Source organism: Podarcis vaucheri, assembly GCF_965113315.1.
Source record: "Podarcis vaucheri genome assembly, chromosome: 15".
NCBI lineage: Eukaryota > Metazoa > Chordata > Lepidosauria > Squamata > Lacertidae > Podarcis > Podarcis vaucheri.
The window spans coordinates 33,605,805-33,625,105 of NC_138753.1; the positions used below are offsets into that span (position 1 = coordinate 33,605,805).

Consider the following 19,301-nt stretch of genomic DNA (forward strand, 5'->3'; position numbering starts at 1 on the left):
GGCCATGACTGGACCAAATGGTCAGGAGTCCCTTTACTTTACCTCAGGTTAAGAACTTAGTTTGTTCCGGAGGTCCGTTCTTAACCTGAAACTGTTCTTAATCTGAGGTACCACTTTAGCTAATGGGGCCTGCTGCCGCCGCCGTGCCGCCAGAGCACAATTTCTGTTCTCATCCTGAAGCAAAGTTCTTAACCCGAGGTACTATTTCTAGGTTAGCAAAGTCTGTAACCTGAAGCGTCTGTAACCTGAAGTGTCTGTAACCCAAGGTACCACTGAAATTGTGTGACAGCGGCGTGGCAGCAGTGGGAGGCCCCATTAGCTAAAGTGATGTCTCAGGTTAAGAACAGTTTCAGGTTAAGAATGGACCTCTGGAACGAATTAAGTACGTAACCAGAGGTACCACTGTATTGGGCTAGCCTGGGCGAACAGAGAGGGCAGATTTTACTTTTGAATCAATCTGCGGCTTCATGATCCTCAACCTCTCTAGCTTGCATCAACTCACCCAGCTGTAAAATGGGAAGATGCTGCTTCTCAGCTTCTAAGGGTCTTTGGGGTCTGAATCTATTACCAACTGTAAAGTGCTCTGAGATGTACTTAAGGTGTGCATGCACACGTGCATGCAAAAATTGGGGAGAGAATCGGGGACGCCGGAGGGAAGGGAAAAACCCAAAACTGGGAAAAGTCCATTTGGATTTTCGGAATGGTGTGAGAAATGCACTTGGGCATCAACAGCAAAGAAACCTTTCCTCTACCCTGCTCTCTCACCCCTCTTCAGCAAGGAATATTTATCTCTGAAGTGCCTTGGCTACCGTATTTTTCGCTCTATAGGACACACTTTTCCCCCTTCAAAAATGAAGGGGAAATGTGTGTGCGTCCTATGGAGCGAAGACGCCATAGCCCCGCGACCCTCTCCCAGCTGGAGAGGTGACGCACGGCTATGGCAGGAGCGTCTCCGCTGTGCTTTTCCGCTGCTCCCTGACCTGCTCTTTGGGGCTGGTGGTGGGCTTCCCCCCACCAGCCCCAAAGAGCAGGTTGAAAGGAACCTGAAGAGCGAGAGGGGTCAGTGCACGCCGACCCCTCTCGCTCTCCAGGCTTCCAAGGTAGCCGCCTGAACGCACCTTAAACGGCACCTTGTTTTAGAGCGGGAAAACAAGAGAGGGAAAGTTCTCCCCCTCTCTGTACAACGCCTCCTGCCGCTTCACTGAAGGGTCGCTGTGCAGAGAGGGGGAGAATTTTTTTTCTTGTTCTCCCCCCTCTAAAACAAAGTGCGTCCTATCGTCCGGTGCGTCCTATGGTGCGAAAAATACGGTACTTCTTTTATGGTGTTTGCATGTGATTGCAGATGATGGGCAGGTGGTGGCACTTGATTGACGTGGGGGAGGGGCTTGTTTAGCAAAAAAATAAAAGGGCTGGAGGACAAAACTTGACCTCCTAGCTTGCCAAGAATGGCCCCAGGCTGGACATAACCCTACTCCTGGTCATACTTACAGAAAAAGACAACATTCTCATGTTAACATCTCTTAGCGGACTTTGTTTTCTTTTATTTAGTTAATAAACTCTTTTTTTTAAAAAAAAAAACTCATTTCCCAGATTTAATTCCTTTTGGATTTGTTACTTTGCAGTATGCCTGCATTTGTGCTTATTTATCAATGACAATCTTTTAATCTGTTCCTGTTCAGTGGTATATTTCTTATTTCATTTATGAATTGCTTCCTGTATAGAGCCGATCATATAAGCCCCCGCCTGCAGCCTGAAGAGATACAACTTTCACCCCACTCCCCATGCAAACTGCGGCTGCAAAAGTTAATAAATGAATTTGTTTTATATTTATTTCACAAAATGTATACACTGCTTGATTGCAAAAGACCTTGAAGCAGTTGACTAATGAATAATTAGTGGTAGAAACAGTTTAAAGCAACTACCTATTTTTTTAAAAAAAAAATCAGTGCTAAACTAAAAACAGATTAAAACACACACAAACTTTCTACAATTCTGGGTAGGTTTCTCTAAGCAAAAATGTTTCTTAGCAGGCATCCGAAAGTGTGATGAAGGAACCTGCCTAATAATAATAATAATAATTTATACCCCGCCTATCTGGCTGAGTTTCAAGAGGCAGGGAGTTCCAGAGTCCAAGTACTGGGACATTAAACAGTTGATTCCTTACAAATGTAAAATGGGTAGTATGTAATAGTGCCAGGACTGCTGCCTCCCACTCCTAGCTGAAAATATCCTTTTTTCCAAACCCCTCTCTTCTTCAGAGACTCTCTGCTCCCACCCTGATTCCTGCCTCTCCTCGTAACAGCCGGTGCTGCCGCCAGTTTCCTCGACACCTTTTCTGCTGACTTGAACTCTTAGCAAAAACTCCCTTTGTATGTGTGGCAGAGCCTTCCCTATAACATCCACAGAGGCAGAGGCAGAGGGCAAAAATAAGCAGATTGAGTCGCAGAATAAGTTTTCATCTTGACACCATAGCAGCCGCAGTTTACAGTACACCAATTTCTTACAAGCGCCTATTCCTTTTTCTTACCAATGAACAACCCCTCTAAGAAAAAACCCCTAGCAGTTTGTATGATAATTTGCTTAAAAGTCTCAAATTTAGACAGACCGTGGCAACCTGTCCTTTTTGTCCCATGTAATGGATACATATATATGTATATGAGTCCATTCCCGCATGCGAATTGGTTGGTAGGGATTTCTGTATACAGTCGTACCTTGGAAGTCGAACGGAATTCATTCCAGACGTCCATTCGACTTCCAAAAGGTTGGAAAACCAAAGTGTGGCTTCTGATTGGCTGTAGGAAGCTCCTGCAGCCAATCAGAAGCCGCGAAAGCCCTGTTGGATGTCCGGCTTCCAAAAATAGTTTGCAAACTGGAAAACTCACTTCTGGGTTTGTAGCGTTTGGGAGCCAAAACGTTCAAGAACCAAGCTGTTTGGAAACCAAGGTACAACTGTAATGGAAATGAATTGCACCTGTTTGACTGTATTTTATTACGGTTGGTGTCATTGAAATTTATTGTATTGATGGCTAGTTTATTTTGTTACCCATCTTATGAAAGTCTTTTTTTTTTTTTTTGCTTTGAAAAGCAGGATATGAGTTTCTAAATAAAATAAAATAAGCAGGAGAGTATAAATAAGTGTTAGCCAATGTGAGGCCCTCCATATGCCATTGGACTACAAATCCCATCATCCCTGTCCATTCACTATGTCGGCAGAGGCTGATGGGAGTTTCATAGATTTCATAGTATTATCTAGTTGGAAGAGAGTATGAGGGTGGTGCTATGGTCTAAACCACAGAGCCTAGGGCTTGCCGATCAGAAGGTCGGCGGTTCGAATCCCCGCGATGGGATGAGATCCCGTTGCTCGGTCCCTGCTCCTGCCAACCTAGCAGTTCGAAAGCACGTCAAGTGCAAGTAGATAAATAGGTACCGCTCCGGCAGGAAGGTAAACAGCGTTTCTGTGCGCTGCTCTGGTTTGCCAGAAGCGGCTTAGTCATGCTGGCCACATGACCTGGAAACTGTACACCGGCTCCCTCGGCCAGTAAAGCGAGATGAGCGCCGCAACCCCAGAGTCGTCCGCGACTGAACTTAATGGTCAGGAGTCCCTTTACCTTTACCTTATGAGGGTCATCTAGTCCAACCTCCTCCACTGCAGGAATCTTTTGCCCAATGTGGGGTTCAAACCCATGACCCTGAGATTAAGAGATTAAGAGTCTTGTGCTCTACCAATTCGGCTATCGGGAGTGGACGTTCAACAATATCTGGAGGGTCATAGGTTCCCCTGCAGGGCGGGAGCCACTAGGGGCGCATCGGAAGATGGCTGACAATAACATCTCTCCGACCCACAGGAGGTAATTAGGAGGCTGTGATGGGAGTAAATAGCCTCCCTACCCCCCCAAGGTTGTGGGGGGGCTGCCCTTGCCTGCTGTGCCCTATACCACCCCCAAATTTGTGGGGATGGGGGCACTAGGCAGAATGCCCTCCTGTGGATCTCGGTGTTCCTGGACGCTGTCTCTGTCCACTAGCTGCAAGAACTTCAAAAGGAACAATTAGGAAGAAGCGAATGCACATATTTCAAGGAAGGAGGGGGAGTAAAGACTGCTAACTGAAGAGTTCTCTGATAAACAAGAAGAGTCGGAGGAACAACAATCAATCATGAGAAGATATCCCAAGACTCGGTATGGCAAAGGGACTGGATGGGGGAGGGGAAAAAACTCTCCTTTCTTTCCTCTATGTGATTAAACAAGAATCCCCCCCCCCCACAAGTCAGAAATGCCGTTTTAATGACTTAAGCTGTGGATTTACGACTGTGTGGAGATAGATTTTCTAACCAAAGCATGTTTTAAGAAGAGCGTGGAAAGTATAAGAGCTTTGGAATGACGCAGTTAAAAATACTGTTGCCATATTGGTAAGCTCTGTCGGAGGACTTGAGTCTGGGAGGAGGAAAAGTGCTGTTTTTATATTGTGGGTGAGACTCCTCAGTGGGACTTACGAACGACAGATCCTGAGATTAATGATGGAAAGAGCGATGTTATTTATGAAAGTGATGATATATGGAAACCATCTCGATATGAGGATTGGACGAACGGAAAAATCCACACAGGATATAATTGGTGTTTATCTGCTTAAGGAGATTATCAGAAGAGATCATAAAGAAAAAAGAAAAAAATATACGAACAAGATGAGATGTGGAAACAGCAATAATAAGACTGGATAGAATTATGAACTGATTTGGATATGAACGCAGTAGCAAGAAGATGACCGGAATCCCCCTTCAGAACTTGAAATATGGGTCCCCTCAACAAAAAATTAAAATTCGGCTTTGTAATTTGGAATTTATGTGATGTGATTTGATTTGCTTTGATTGGTCGGTTAAGATATATATATTTTTTAAAAAAGGTTCCCCTGCAGGGCTGAGAGCTCCCGGCAGATGCCCAACCACAGACTGTTAACGCCAGTTCCAGTTCTACACATATACAGCCTAATGTGTGGGTGCTGGTGTTATAAGAATTTTAAGGTCTCAAATTTAGAATAAATATTCATAAATGCACACATATCTAAATATACGAGCCATGTGTCTGAAATAGTATGGGAGAGCAATCCTGAAGTCATTTTGACTCTCCCAAGGGCCTCAAATATTCCTTTGCAATAAGGGAGGCAAATGGGGAAAGCCTTCCCATTGTCTTTTTGCTTGCAAATTCTGCCTTAAGGAAGTATTTGTGTATGAATAGGGTGAGCCTGTGACCTGGATTCAGGAACTAAAGTATTAACCAACACAAAAGCATGGCCAGGCTGCCCAGGTAATGCAATCAGTGACCATTATCAGGTACCCGGGCAAACAGGATTTCTGCTGTAGACCGCCTCCTTCTTTGATGTATGCATGATGTTTTGGGGAGGTGGTCTTGGTCTACAGGGTGGGCAATTTCAAAAGTCTATATAAGCCATTGTTCAGAGTTCTCTCTCCTGCGTGTTGTGAGTGGGGACCCTGTTGCAACAGTTCCTTGAATAAAGATCAGGCTTACTAGCCGCTTTGCTCAATGTCCCCACTGTGGAAGGATGTGTGGATCCAGAATTGCCCTCCACAGTTACTTACGGACTCATTGTTAAAGCCGTGTTTATGGAAGACAATCTTACTAGGCTATGGTGAGCGATCGCCAAAGAATACTCTGGTTGGCCTCTGTTATTTTCTCCGACCGATAGGGGAGCCGCTTAAGGACTCTGTACGGCCTCTAGAATACCCCATAAGGGAAAAGGAGCAGGTTTTTCTTATAACACTGGGATGTGACTGTCAGGAGAGGCCGCTGTCCACCCAGCCTGAGAACCTCCCTAACATTTTATTCGATGCCTAATTGGGACAGTTAAACCCCCATCATTTTCATAGCAATTCTTGGAAGGCCATAAAGCTCTTCAAATGTCCTGAAGCTTCATCTTAATGCTAAGTGCTGCTACATGGAGACGAGAGGCCCATTTTCTCCTACAGATTAGTTTAGGGGAAATGTATGAATCCCTGCTTGCAGAAACAGACCCTTCAAATCATCACAATTATCTTTGCACGACGCTATTTCTCGCTGACCGGATGACAGGCTGCTAAAATCCACTCAGCGTTGAAGCAAAGCTTTAGGAGCCCGTCAGCTAAAAATTCTCTCAACTCAAGTGGGCTTTGGACAATTTTTAGCAGCCTGTCAGCTGGTCAAAGAACCGAGCAAAGATGGAAATAGGAAATGAAAACAACAGTCTCTCCCCAGTCACAGGACCAATTATAAAATAAATAAATAAAAACATTCAAGCTGTGCATAAATGAAACTGTCATTCTGGGCTGGTAAAGGCCACTTCTACCCCAGGAAGGAATTCTGCAAATTGACTGCGCACATGCAACTTTGCTTACTGACACACTAATGATACCTTTGAGTATGAAGCTAAGCCTAGGATGGGAAACCTATAGACCAGGGTTTCCCAAACTTGGGTCTCCAGCTGCTTTTGAACTACAGTCCCAATCATCCCAGACCACTGGTCCTGCTAGCTAGGGATGATGGGAGTTGTAGTCCAAAAACACCTGGAGACCCAAATTATAGATCTTCAGGTGTTAGATGCCCTGGTAAATCAAAGCTCACAGTCATCAAACATCTCCTTCTCATACGGTGTATATTTCATGCTTTGTCATCGCAAGGAACCCAAATTGCAACACAAACGTTACAGAGCTTTAAATCAGCAACAATTACAACAAGGAAATCTAGATTTCAAGTTTCATTTCTGGGAGGGGAAGTCAACTGTGAAAAATGGAAGTGGGGGGGGGCAGGGGGCGGGGAACAGCCAACACTGCAAACATCAACCAAGAAAATATTTTTAAACAGCAAAGTGACGTAGATTAATAGGGACAGAGCGGGGAGTGATCTTAATCGGAAGCACCGCCATTCTGGTTAGATGCTTCTTTCTCTTGTCCTTCGCTGTATTCATTAAAGAAACTAACTGGCAAGGATTCCCTTTCGTTTGATCTGCTCATTTATGGCCACGGGGGAAGAAGAAGAAGAAGAAGAAGAAGAGGAGGAGGAGGAGGAGGAGGAGTTTGGATTTGATATCCCACTTTATCACTACCCTAAGGAGTCTCAAAGCGGCTAACAATCTCCTTTTCCCTTCCTCCCCCACAACAAACACTCTGTGAGGTGAGTGGGGCTGAGAGACTTCAAAGAAGTGTGACTGGCCCAAGGTCACCCAGCAGCTGCATCTGGAGGAGCGGAGACGCAAACCCGGTTCATCAGACTACGAGTCTACTGCTCTTAACCACTACACCACAGTGGTTCTCAGTGAAGCCTGACACTGCGTAAGCTATGCCAACCAGTGAGCTTCCTGCCCAGGCAGAATTGGACTTTACCTGTGAATGTTTATGAGGCCTTCCAAGGTGCCAGGTGACAAAGGGCTGCTCCGTGCTCTCAGGTGTATACCAAACAGGCAGGATGGCCCGCTGTCCTTGAATCACCACCACTGACTTTGCTCCGACCTGGACCTGCAGCGCACCGTAAGAAAGGCCTGCCGAGAGAGAGAGAGAGAGAGAGAGAGAGAGAGAGAGGTGTCAGTTGCTTCTCAGATCCTAGGATCCATCATACTTCCTGTGAATATTTAGCAGGCAAAGAGCAGGGGTTGGCAAGGCTTACCCAGCATGGGCTGGATCACTCCCGTGGACATCCTCCGTGGGCCGGACCAGTGCAGCGCGATGCTGGAAATTGCGTCTGTGCATGTCCGCAGCGCCGGAAATCGCTTCTGTGCATTTCCAAAAATCAAAGTGATTTTCAGCATCCGAGTATGCGCAGAAGGGATTTCTGGCACTGCAGACATGCACAGATGCAATTTCTGGCGTCTGGGCATGCACAGAAGTGATTTCTGGAAGTGCGGGTTTGTAACCCGAGGTACCACTGTACCTAGTTCAGTATGCTATACAGTGGTACCTCGGGTTACAGATGCTTCAGGTTACAGGCGCTTCAGGTTACAGACTCTGCTAACCCAGAAATATTACCTCGGGTTAAGAACTTTGCTTCAGGATGAGAACAGAAATCGTGCAGCGGCGGTGCGGCAGCAGCAGCAGGAGGCTCCATTAGCTAAAGTGGTGCTTCAGGTTAAGAACAGTTTCAGGTTAAGAACGGACCTCCAGAATGAATTACGTTCTTAACCCGAGGTACCACTGTAGATCAGAAGAGGAGCAGTCAACTGATACCCTCCAGATGTGGCTGGACTCAGCTCCACTCAGAATGGTTATCTGAAGCTGAAGTCTATGCTGGCTACTCTTGGATTAGAACATGCTCAGAAAAAATAACAGTTGGGTAGCACAGACACAGATGTTGCTTATTTACTATAGGTGATGCAGATGCCATCCCTCAAATAAAGCACCACCAGGAAAATGAAAGCTTTCCTCAGTCATTGGAAGTGAGAGTGCCAACTACCAATCCAGTTGTGAAGTTTTTATGGGCTCCTATTGGAACTGATGCTTTTGAATTATGGTGCTGGAGGAGACTCTTGAGAGTCCCATGGACTGCAAGAAGATCAAACCTATCTATTCTTAAGGAAATCAGCCCTGAGTGCTCACTGGAAGGACAGATCGTGAAGCTGAGGCTCCAATACTTCTCATGAGGCCACCTCATGAGAAGAGAAGACTCCCTGGAAAAGACCCCGATATTGGGAAAGATTGAGGGCACAAGGAGAAGGGGACGACAGAGGACGAGATGGTTGGATAGTGTTCTCGACGTTACCAGCATGAGTTTGACCAAACTGCGGGAGGCAGTGGAAGACAGGAGTGCCTGGCGTGCTCTGGTCCATGAGGTCACAAAGAGTCGGACACGACTAAACAACTAAACAACAACAACAATTGGAGAGAATCCATCGCATGACTCAGTGTTGGCAATTGGTTCTTTTTCAGATAGTTCAATGATGTTTTAATGAATTAAATGTACACCATCTGGAAATTCTGCTACCCTGCTGGCAGTGTATAAACATTCTTGTAATAAATACATTTTAAAAACCATGGGCGATGACCAGAACTCATCAGACTCTGCCAACTTCCCATGCCTGTGCCATTTTTGTAACTGTTTCTGACGTTATATTTGGTGGTTGGAGATGCACAAGTAGGCGTAAATCTTTTCTGTACTCCATTTGTGTTCATTATTAAATTGCACAGCTACTTAGTTATTTGTTCACTAAAATGACACTTGGTTTTTACTCATTCATCATTACTATTTCATTCATTTTGTTCAACCGTTGCTTTCAGTGGAAGGCAGGGTTGCCACAGCAAGAGGCAAGATTGGTAGGTGTGCTTTAGCATTTAGGATGGTGTGTAATTTAGCCCTGAGCTTGCCCAGACCTCATGTTTGTGCTCCTCTATTATGGTTATGAGCTAAAATTAAAAGTGGAAGCAGGTGCTTCTAACAAAACACAGCTTCCCTCCTATAACTGGGAAATGTGTGGGGTTTTTTTATTTACTCTAGTTAATGAAACAAGCCAAGATCAGAGGAGGGTTTCAGGTTCTCAATAGCTCTCACTAAGCAGCGCTTAAACAAACCACAGTTCCCTGAGTTCTGATACCACAAGGAACAGAGGTTTGCTTAAAACTGGAATAATAATAATAATAATAAATTTTATTTATATCCCGCCCTCCCCAGCTGAGCCGGGCTGTAGGATTCCCATATCATCCCTGCAGCTGCAAATGGGGAGGAGAGAGATGGGGAGGGAGGAGCACAGGACCTTAAGCTTATGCAAGCTCATTCAAGTTGCAGAAAACCATGGTTTCCTATTATGTCTGAACCAGGTTTAAAGATAATATGGTGATGGGGTCTGAAGAGGAAAACAGCTAAATGGGAGGTGGATGAATCAGATAAGTCCTCAGTGTGCCTAGTGACCCAAATGATCCTTCCATCACAAGTGAGGCGTGTCAATGACATATTTCGCCTAACAATCTTGTTGCTATGGGTTCCTACATCAACTGGTCCATTAAAAGAGATTTTAGTGGAAAGTTTTTGCTTTATGCTAGCTCTTCCAATGCAACAGCCCACCCTGTGCTATAATCCGATTTGTAGCAGTTCTTCCAAGAGAAAAATGTTCACCATTTCTGGAATGTTCCGCACAGTCTTTCAGTGGAACTCCACCGGTTTAGGGAGGGAAAATTCTTGGACTGGAATATCTTACACAACTCTGTTCTACCGTGCAGAATTTGCATGTAGCAATCCTCAGAATGGCAGGTAAAGACAGTTCAATCTGTGGAAATTAATTGGAGCACAGTTGGCGCCTCCAGACACCCAGCCTTTCTGAGGGTTGTGCTTTCCAAAACAACCCATCAAACTCACAGAGGCCATAGCGGTACTACCCTCTCTCATTAGTATTTCTATTTTGGGACTGTGAAAGCTGATTAATTAAAGAAACACACATGCTTGAAGAGGGCAACTGTTCTCTGAACTCTGAGCACAGAACATTCTTGATGCCAAAGCATTTTACATCAGCTATCGACAAAACAACTTCATTCCAATATCCAGCCCACTCAAGAGCGGGAAATCCTGAAAAGGGGGAAATGGGAAACTTGGCGACCACGATTGTCTTAGGCCCTGTCTTCACTATGCACTTAAAGCAGTGTCATATCACTTTAGACCACCATGAAATCTCCCCAAAGAATTCTGGGAACGGTAGTTTGCTGAGACTGCTGAGAATGGTTAGAAGATTCCTATTCCCCTCACAGAATTATAGTTCCCAGGGTTACCTGGAAGAAGAATTGATTGTTAAACCACTTTGGGAATTGTAGCTCTGTGGGGAGAATGGCTGGGGCTTATGGGAGCTGGCGCCCTGAAGAGTTTGGGGCTAGGATACCCAGAAGATCACCTTCCCACCAATCACTGCATTCGCCAGCAGACACCATTTCATTCAGATGCCTCTTCTGTATGATGTCAGAATTAGACCTTTACCACGGCAACACCTGCCCTCTGAAACTCCCTATCTACACACATCCATGTGCACAGACTTTATATTATATACCAGGGGTCAAAAAACTTACCGCGCCTCGGGCCGGTGTCTCCAGCGCCGATAACGTGGCAGGCCAGAGGGCGGGGGAGCGCATACCCATACGCGTGCGCACACACTATTTCTGGCACACTTCTGGGTCGGAGGAGCACCGGAAATAGCTTGTGTGCATGTGCACGGGCCTCCTCCAACCCGGATGTGCACTGGAAATAACACTTGCGCATGCACAAATAACGCTTGCGCATGCGCACAAGCTATTTCCGGTGCTCCTCTGAACCAGAAGTGGGCAGCCATGTAGTGCGGCACCGGTAAGAGTGGGCAGCGGCAGCTGGCAGCGGGAGTCACCGCGGGCCAGATAAATGAGTCCCTTGGGCCTTATCCGGCCCGCGGGCCTTAGTTTGGGGACCCCTATTATATACATAAATAAAAACAAGTGGGACCTGCAACAAAATGTTCCAGAGCGGAACGTGCTTCCGTTCAAGGTGCCAGCCATGCCCTCTTCCAGAAAACTCCATTCCGCACCCCCTCTACATCCTTGATGGGCTGTTTTTGCCAATCCCCAAAAACCTTAAAGGATCTCTCTCCCCCCCACCCCTCTCGTTTTTTATTTGCTTTTAGGTTTTTGTTTTTTGCAAACCTAGCAGGTCCTCTAACTATGCTGACTCATCTCTGTTGGGCATGGATAGTGTCCTTTTAGAGGTTTACAGATCACTGCTGAATATGGCAAAGAGAAGGAGCAGTATCCCCCTTCCCCCATCTCCAATTTTCTTCCACTGAGCATTTTCTCTGTAGCCCTGATGACCAAGGGCCACTGGGCAAGGAGCAAACATGAAGGGGAGATTGACGGTGTTGTGATGCATTTGTGTGAAGCCCTTTCCAGGCATGAAAAAATCCTCCACCTCATCAGAGGTCCACTTGGGGAGCTCTTAATGATTTAATTGTAGCAGCTCCGACCAGCATGTTCGAGAGAGAAGCTAATGGCTCCTGAAAGCGACGGGCTCGATTCTGACTCTTCCAACGGGAGCATGGAAGCTCCGGGGCAAAACATCAGCTGAAATCGCATGCTCTTGGAACGCTCTGCATCTTCCTGACACTGCGATACCACAGAAGATGTCAGCGAGAAGAGAGAATTGCCCACGAGGTTGGGAGAATTATCATGCATCCTTCAGACGTTGCCCATCGCCTGCTCCTCGCCTAAGTCCCAGAAATAATATGACGGCAATGTTGGTTAGCATCAGAAATGCAGTCTGTTACAAGGGGAGCTTGGTGTGCAAGAACTAGTGACCAGAAACCAGTTGTCTGGTGAATTTCAATGCACCAGCACCCTTGCAATTCCCTTTACAAAATATCAGTCATGTGTGCTTTCTCTACGCATGGTCACTAATGAAGTGGGATGGGCAGGGATTTATTTATTTTTTGCAGCTTTGAGTGGAGGGCTTTCTAATCTGACATGGAAAATAACTTGAGAGCAGGGTAGGATCTACTGTGAAACTAATAAAGCTTAAGCTTCAAGGCCCCTAATCCTGGAGGGCCCCCAGAAACGACTTTAGTCTTGCATGTATATAAGATTTCCCTAATTTACACACACACACACACACACCTCAAAAACTATAAGGCATAGGAATATTTTATTTTATTTACACCGGTGACTTTTGACATGTAAGGTAATCCAGTAGACGGAACAACCCCATTGAAGAAGGTAACAGGTAACAATGGTTACCCAGACCTTGTTGCTGGTTGCAAAGGGCCCCCCCCCAAAAAAAAACAGTTCAAGCTTTAGGACCACCAAAATGTAGGTCCACCACTGGGTGGAAGGGCACTAGGACCCTGCCAGAGCCTTCGCCTTTGCCTCCATCCCAAAGTCTGCCATCTTGTTTATTGGGCTTAGGCCATTCTGCAAGGGCTGCAGGTGTCAGTTTGCATTTCTTAGTGCATTATTGATCTGATGTGTTTTCTATTCTACTTAATTTAAGAGGGTTCTGGAAGCTTCTCTGTGTGAAAGAAACCAGCAGAGGGTTCATGGTGTTTGGGTTATTCCTTCAGAGAAGCTGAGCACCGCTCGCTTAAACTGGTCCCGTTATCTCTTTCTGTCAAGGTCATGCTGACTATAAAAGTAAGGCCAGAAGGAGCCTAGGGGAGGTTCACTTTCACTTTCTATCTCTCTTCCTTCTGGTGTGGCATAGTATGCCACATAGTATGCTTAGTGTTAAGGCTTAGACTTATTGTAAGTTATTGTAAGTTTAATTTAAGTCTGCTGCAACTGGACTTCTTATGGACAGGGCCAATCCTGAATGTATTGGATTTGTGAACATTGTGCTCATTTGCCATCAGTAGCAGTTGCTGGATGAAATATTAATTGCTTCTGGCTTATTTTTTTGGGGGGAAATCCTGCAACGTGTTTTAAGTTAAGTGTGGTGTAGTGGTTAAGAGCGGTAGTCTCGTAATCTGGGGAACCGGGTTCGCGTCTCCGCTCTTCCACATGCAGCTGCTGGGTGACCTTGGGCCAGTCACACTTCTTTGAAGGCTCTCAGCCCCACTCACCTCACAGAGTGTTTGTTGTGGGGGAGGAAGGGAAAGGAGAATGTTAGCCGCTTTGAGACTCCTTTGGGTAGTGATAAAGCGGGATATCAAATCCAAACTCTTCTCTTCTTCTTCTTCTTCTTCTTCTTCCGCTAACTATATGTCAGAGTTCTGCTCTGGATCATATTGAGTAGAATTCCATGACAGCAGGAAGGGCATCAACTGTTGGCCTCACACAGGGCAGCATATTACCAAGTGTCAGATGGTGGTGTGGTTGCTCAAGAGCAAACAGGCAAGACTCCAACCTGTCTTTTCCAGGCTTTATTCTTAGTGCAAAACTATTTACAGTGAAGAGCATCGTAAGTTCATGTCTGGCTCAGTCGCTAGCAGAATCTGGGAGTGTTCGGTCCTTGTACCTCCCCCAGCATAACAGTCGCTTTGCTCCCAACCTTCTCCTCCCCTTCCTGTGCCGAAACCTACTGCGCAGCGTGGGCGCTGGCAAAGGGGTACTTCCCTCCTCTCTCCCTGTTCAGGGTCGGTGTTGAGGCTCTCCCTAGCATCCCCTGGTTCCACCACCTCCTCTCCACTAGAGGTGGGGCTTTCCTCCTCGCCAGAGGAGGAACTGCTTTGCAAGACTTTCGGAGGTTTCCTATAACACAACTGCCCTTCCACTTCTCGCCTCTGAGCTGATGGCAGTTCCCTGACACCAAGGTACACCCTATCAGATATAGTTTCTGGTCCAGCCTAAAGGTAAAGGTAAAGGGACCCCTGACCATTAGGTCCAGTCGTGGCTGACTCTGGGGTTGCGGCGCTCATCTCACTTTATTGGCCAAGGGAGCCGGCGTACAGCTTCCGGGTTATGTGGCCAGCATGACTAAGCTGCTTCTGGAGAACCAGAGCAGTGCACGAAAACGCCGTTTACCTTTCCGCTGGAGTGGTACCTATTTATCTACTTGCACTTTGCTTTCGAACTGCTAGATTGGCAGGAGCAGGGACCGAGCAACGGGAGCTCATGCCGTTACGGGGATTCAAACTGCCGACCTTCTGATCGGCAAGTCCTAGGCTCTATGGTTTAACCCACAGCGCCACCTAGTTCACCATAATTTTTATATATTACATTTATAGTGCACCCCTTCCTCCATGGAGCAGCAGGCGGTGAAGACGGGTTTCCCTCCCTCATTTTAGCCACACAACAACCTCACAAGGTAAGCCTTGACCCTGGCCCAATGTCACCCAGTGAGCTTTGAGTCTGAACAGAGAGAGGTTTGAAAAAGCGAATCCCCCAAATGGGACTGGTTCAATCTAAGGCTGTTCCTCACATATCAGCCATGAAGGCGGTTCCTGTGCACAAGGAACAGCCAAGGTGCCATTCTTCTCCCACCCTGCTTGGTCTCCTTAAAGGATACACCATCTGCTTTCAGACCAAAGGGATTTCCTGCTTTCCAAGGCCAAGCGTTTCACTGGAGGATGCAAGACAATGGCAATAAGATGCCCCCACCTTGCGTCACAGGAACGGCCCAGCCATTTCCACAGAACACTTTGGTGAAACAAAACCCTGGAAACGCCTGAGACAACAACAGGAAGCCGCACTTAACATCCTGCTTGATAAGGCGTCTAGATGATTTACCAAACAATTCCGGCTCCTTCGCTCCTATCAGCTCCTTGCAGATTCAAGTGGTATCACAATTGCAGACCTCAGCGTTAGCGCTGGCCTTTTCCGTCTTCTGACATGAGATCCTCCCCTCTCTCCTAAACAAAACAGGGGCGACCAGTGCTGGGTCTAGGATTTTGTGTGAGCCCATTATTATTATTATTATTATTATTATTATTATTATTATTAATAATAATAATAACAATAATTTATTGTTATTTATACCCTGCCCTCCCCGGCCAGAGCCAGGCTCAGGGTGGCTAACACCAGTAAAATTACAGAAAAAACATTATGGGGAGGGGACCAATTTAAAATACAGCTTAAAATGCAATTTAAAATGCAGCCTCATTTTAAAAGTAGCCCATAGATCAAAACCATAAGGGGAGGAAAACATAAGGGTCAGACTGAGTCCAAACCAAAGGCCAGGTGGAACAGCTCCGTCCTGCAGGCCCTGCGGAAAGATATCAAGCCCCGCAGGGCCCTAGTCTCTTGTGACAGAGCGTTCCACCAGATCAGGGCCACAGCTGAAAAAGGCCCTAGCCTTAGATGAAACCAGTCTAACCACCTTGCGACTTGGGACCTCCAAAATGTTGTCATTTGTGGACCTTAAGGTCCTCCGCAGGGCATACCAGGAGAAGCGGTCCCATAGTGCCCTCAAGCAAGCAGCCTTAATACAGAAAAGGCAAGGCATGCAAACTCTTAAGCTGCCTCAGATCTTCATAGGGTTGCCATATTTTGAAGAGCAAAAAAAAGAGGACACTATGATGACTCTCATTTTAAATACCCCTACTATATGTAGGCTATAGAAGCTATGATATATCACTGAGGGGGGTAGCAGAAGAGAAGAGGAAAGCAAGTCTTCAGCAACCAGTTATGTCCATGTCTCATCCATAGAGTACAGTGGTACCTCGGGTTAAGTACTTAATTCATTCCGGAGGTCCGTTCTTAACCTGAAACTATTCTTAACCTGAAGCACCACTTTAGCTAATGGGGCCTCCTGCTGCTGCCGCGCCGCCAGAGCACGATTTCTGTTCTCATCCTGAAGCAAAGTTCTTAACCCGAGGTTAGCGGAGTCTGTAACTTGAAGCGTATGTAACCTGAAGCGTATGTAACCCGAGGTACCACTGTATATCCAGAGACATTTTGGCGAATGTAAAAAATCCACCAGGACAGAAATTTTACCCCTGAAAAAGAGGACATGTCCTGGAAAAAGAGGATGCATGGCAATCCTATATGCGAAGTGGAAATGGTAGCATAGCTGAGGGCCTCTGCTGGACCAACCTTACTACCTTCTTGGTGAGAGATGGTTCAAATGATGTTTTAAAATCAAGGTATAAATGGATTACCTGTCTAGCCTTCCTCAGGTTCCCTGCTCTGCTCAGTGTTCTGCCAGTACTGTATGTCTATTGTCTATATGGACTGCCTGAATCACTCCAAGGTTCCAGGCACAGAAAAGTCTTTCACATCACCTTCTACTCTTTGGACTTACACTAAAACCCAACTGTTCTAAACGGACAAACCAAGGACTGAACCTGGGAACGTCCACATACAAAGCAGACATTCAACCCCTGGGCTCATCCCCTGAGATTGCCATCTCTGACCCCATACCTGAGGGCCTTTGCCGTCTGAAGCAGGGCAGCTGGCAACTAGAGAGAAAGCCTGTTCTGTGGTGACTTTTCCCCTTGGAAAGACGCTCACTATGGAATCCTGCCTGGACACCTTGTTACCACTATCATTTAGGTACCAGGCAAAACCCTTTGTTCTCCCGGGCATTTAAGAACTGCTAATGTGAGCATTTTTTTATTATTTTTAAAGCAGAACAGTTGGATTTTCATCTGAATGGGCTGTTGCCATTTTAGTTCTGTGTTTTTATTTGCTGTGTTAGTTTTTATGCCATTATTATTAGAATAATAAAATTATTATTATTATTATTATTATTATTATTATTATTATTATTATTATTATTATGTCTTTTCTTACTTCCCTTAAGTAAGTCTTCAGCATTCATCTTTCAGTGGAGTTGAACAGGATCATCCTTTTATAATATTGCAGGATGAGCACTTTCAGTTAAACATGTTCTTTTTATCTTCTTTGGAATGTTTTGAAGCTTTGCATGCTTATACAATTGTAAATCACTTTGAGAAAATTTACTGCAGAATAATAATAATAATAATAATAGCAACAACAACAACAATACTCTAGTAGCTGCCCTGGGAACAGAAATGTATGTTGAAGGTCCAGGATATAAATTCTTTATTTACATCTGTTTATATATTCTGTGAGGTTTTTCCATGAGTGGATTTTATGAAGATTTATCCTTTTTTTCCTTTACAACCCCTCACACTTCGGAGTATCTTTCGGCCCCACCCTCCTAGCAGCTGTGGATTAAGGGGAAGGTCTTGATGGCCGGATCTGAGCACCAGGAGCAAGCTTGAGGTTCGGGAGTGACATAAGGTGTGTGTGTGTCGCTCCTCCCTGAGATGTCAGTGACATTCATCTGCTTGGTGTTCATCGAAACAGGGAGTTTGAACTGTGCAATGATGCTTTTCCAGCAGAGTGGTGTTCTGCGCAGAACTAGAGCTCCAGTTATGCAAGTGCTCGTATTGTTTTGTTGATGGCATAAAGCTATCCTTGCCCAGTATGTATCTCGGCTTGGTATAATTCAGCAGTCATGGCACGTTGGACCCAGTGTTAGAAACGGGGATAAAAAGTAAAAAGGTAAAGGATCCCTGGATGGTTAAGTCCAGTCAAAGGTGACTATGGGGTTGTGGTGCTCATCTCGCTTTCAGGCTGAGGGAGCTTGCGTTTCTCCACAGACAGCTTTTCAGGTCATGTGGCCAGCAGGACTAAACCGCTTTTGGCGCAACAGAACACGATTACAGAAACCAGAGCACACGGAAATGCCGTTTCCCTTCCTGCCAGACCTATTTATCTACTTTTGAACCGCTAGGTTGGCAGGAGTTGGGACAGAGCAACGGGAGCTCACCCTGTTGTGGGGATTCAAACCGCCAACCTTCTGACTGGCAAGCCCAAGAGGCTCAGTAGTTTAGATCACAGTGCCACCTGTGTCCCTATAAAACTGTGGATAGAAAAGCTATTCACCACATGGCTCCTAGAACCTCGGTTGCGGGTGCCAAAACAGAAGGTCTGATCGTATTTTTTTTAAAAAATTAAAAATCAGCAACAATTTTTATTGATTAATTATTATTGTTGTGGCCCTCTGGTTTGGGCCACAAGCTTACCACAGGCTGCGGAGACAAAACACTTAGGCTTTTAGTTTAAAGTCTCTCCCCCCTCCCCACCTCACAGCCTTGAAGAATGAAGCCTCCTCTTGCCCCAGAAACTACCAGATGCTCCATTTCTGAAAGGATACACCTTATGCCAAATAACTGCAAACCCACGGCAGGCACACTATATTCTCCTTCATTTCAGTCTGTCGCTCACAAGGGAGTGAAGGGTCCACCCCCCCAAAAAAAAACACCTGCTGCTTTTGCACTGTCAGTGTAACTTTCGGCCAGGTGGCTGCAGTGTCTCTTTCTTCAAAAGTGTCTCACACGGACCCGAGGCTCTGTCATCCCCCACATGATTCTGAATTAATCCCCCTTTCGCACACACCTGTTCTGCTGTCACCGCCACCCCCTCTCTCTTCCCCCCGCTTCTGTCCCTATATCTCAGCCCCCTACCTTGGTAGGCGAGGCTGATGTGCATGCCCACCACCAGCAGGAGTGCCAAGCAGACTGAAGGGCTCCACATGTTGCACTCAGCCAGGCACCCCGCCAGCTCCCACTGGAAGGCGTGAGAGCTGGGAGCAAGCAGGTGGCTCAGGGAGGACCTATGCTGAGTAAACAGGCAACAGGGGCTGCCCTTGGAACTCCTCCCTCTGCATCCTCTTCCCTGGGAAAGTGGAGGATATGAGGCAGGAGTTGTTAATGCAGGTGAGCTGTGCACAGGCAAGCTGCCAGCTAGCTCTGCAGAGGCTCTTTTTATTAGCACAATAGGCAAAACCAGTACATTTTGGACTGTGACCTTTACACATCTTCCAATCCCGCGATCGTGGGGTGGTACAAAGTTATTTTGGCAACTGTTTCCACCGTGTCACTTTCCCCTTGCACAATGTATGACGAAGGAGACAAAGGTCACAGAC

At 46.1% G+C, this 19,301-nt stretch overlaps 1 protein-coding gene across 1 annotated transcript in view; it reads right to left on the minus strand.

Annotated features, from left to right (window-relative positions):
* Nucleotides 1-19,301, minus strand: part of ESAM (endothelial cell adhesion molecule) — a 97,092-nt gene that overhangs the window by 13,006 nt on the left and 64,785 nt on the right. Inside the window, exon 2 of the mRNA XM_082200557.1 lies at nt 7,367-7,521. Coding sequence (XP_082056683.1) covers nt 7,367-7,521 — 155 coding nt within the window. The remainder of the gene's footprint in view (nt 1-7,366; nt 7,522-19,301) is intronic.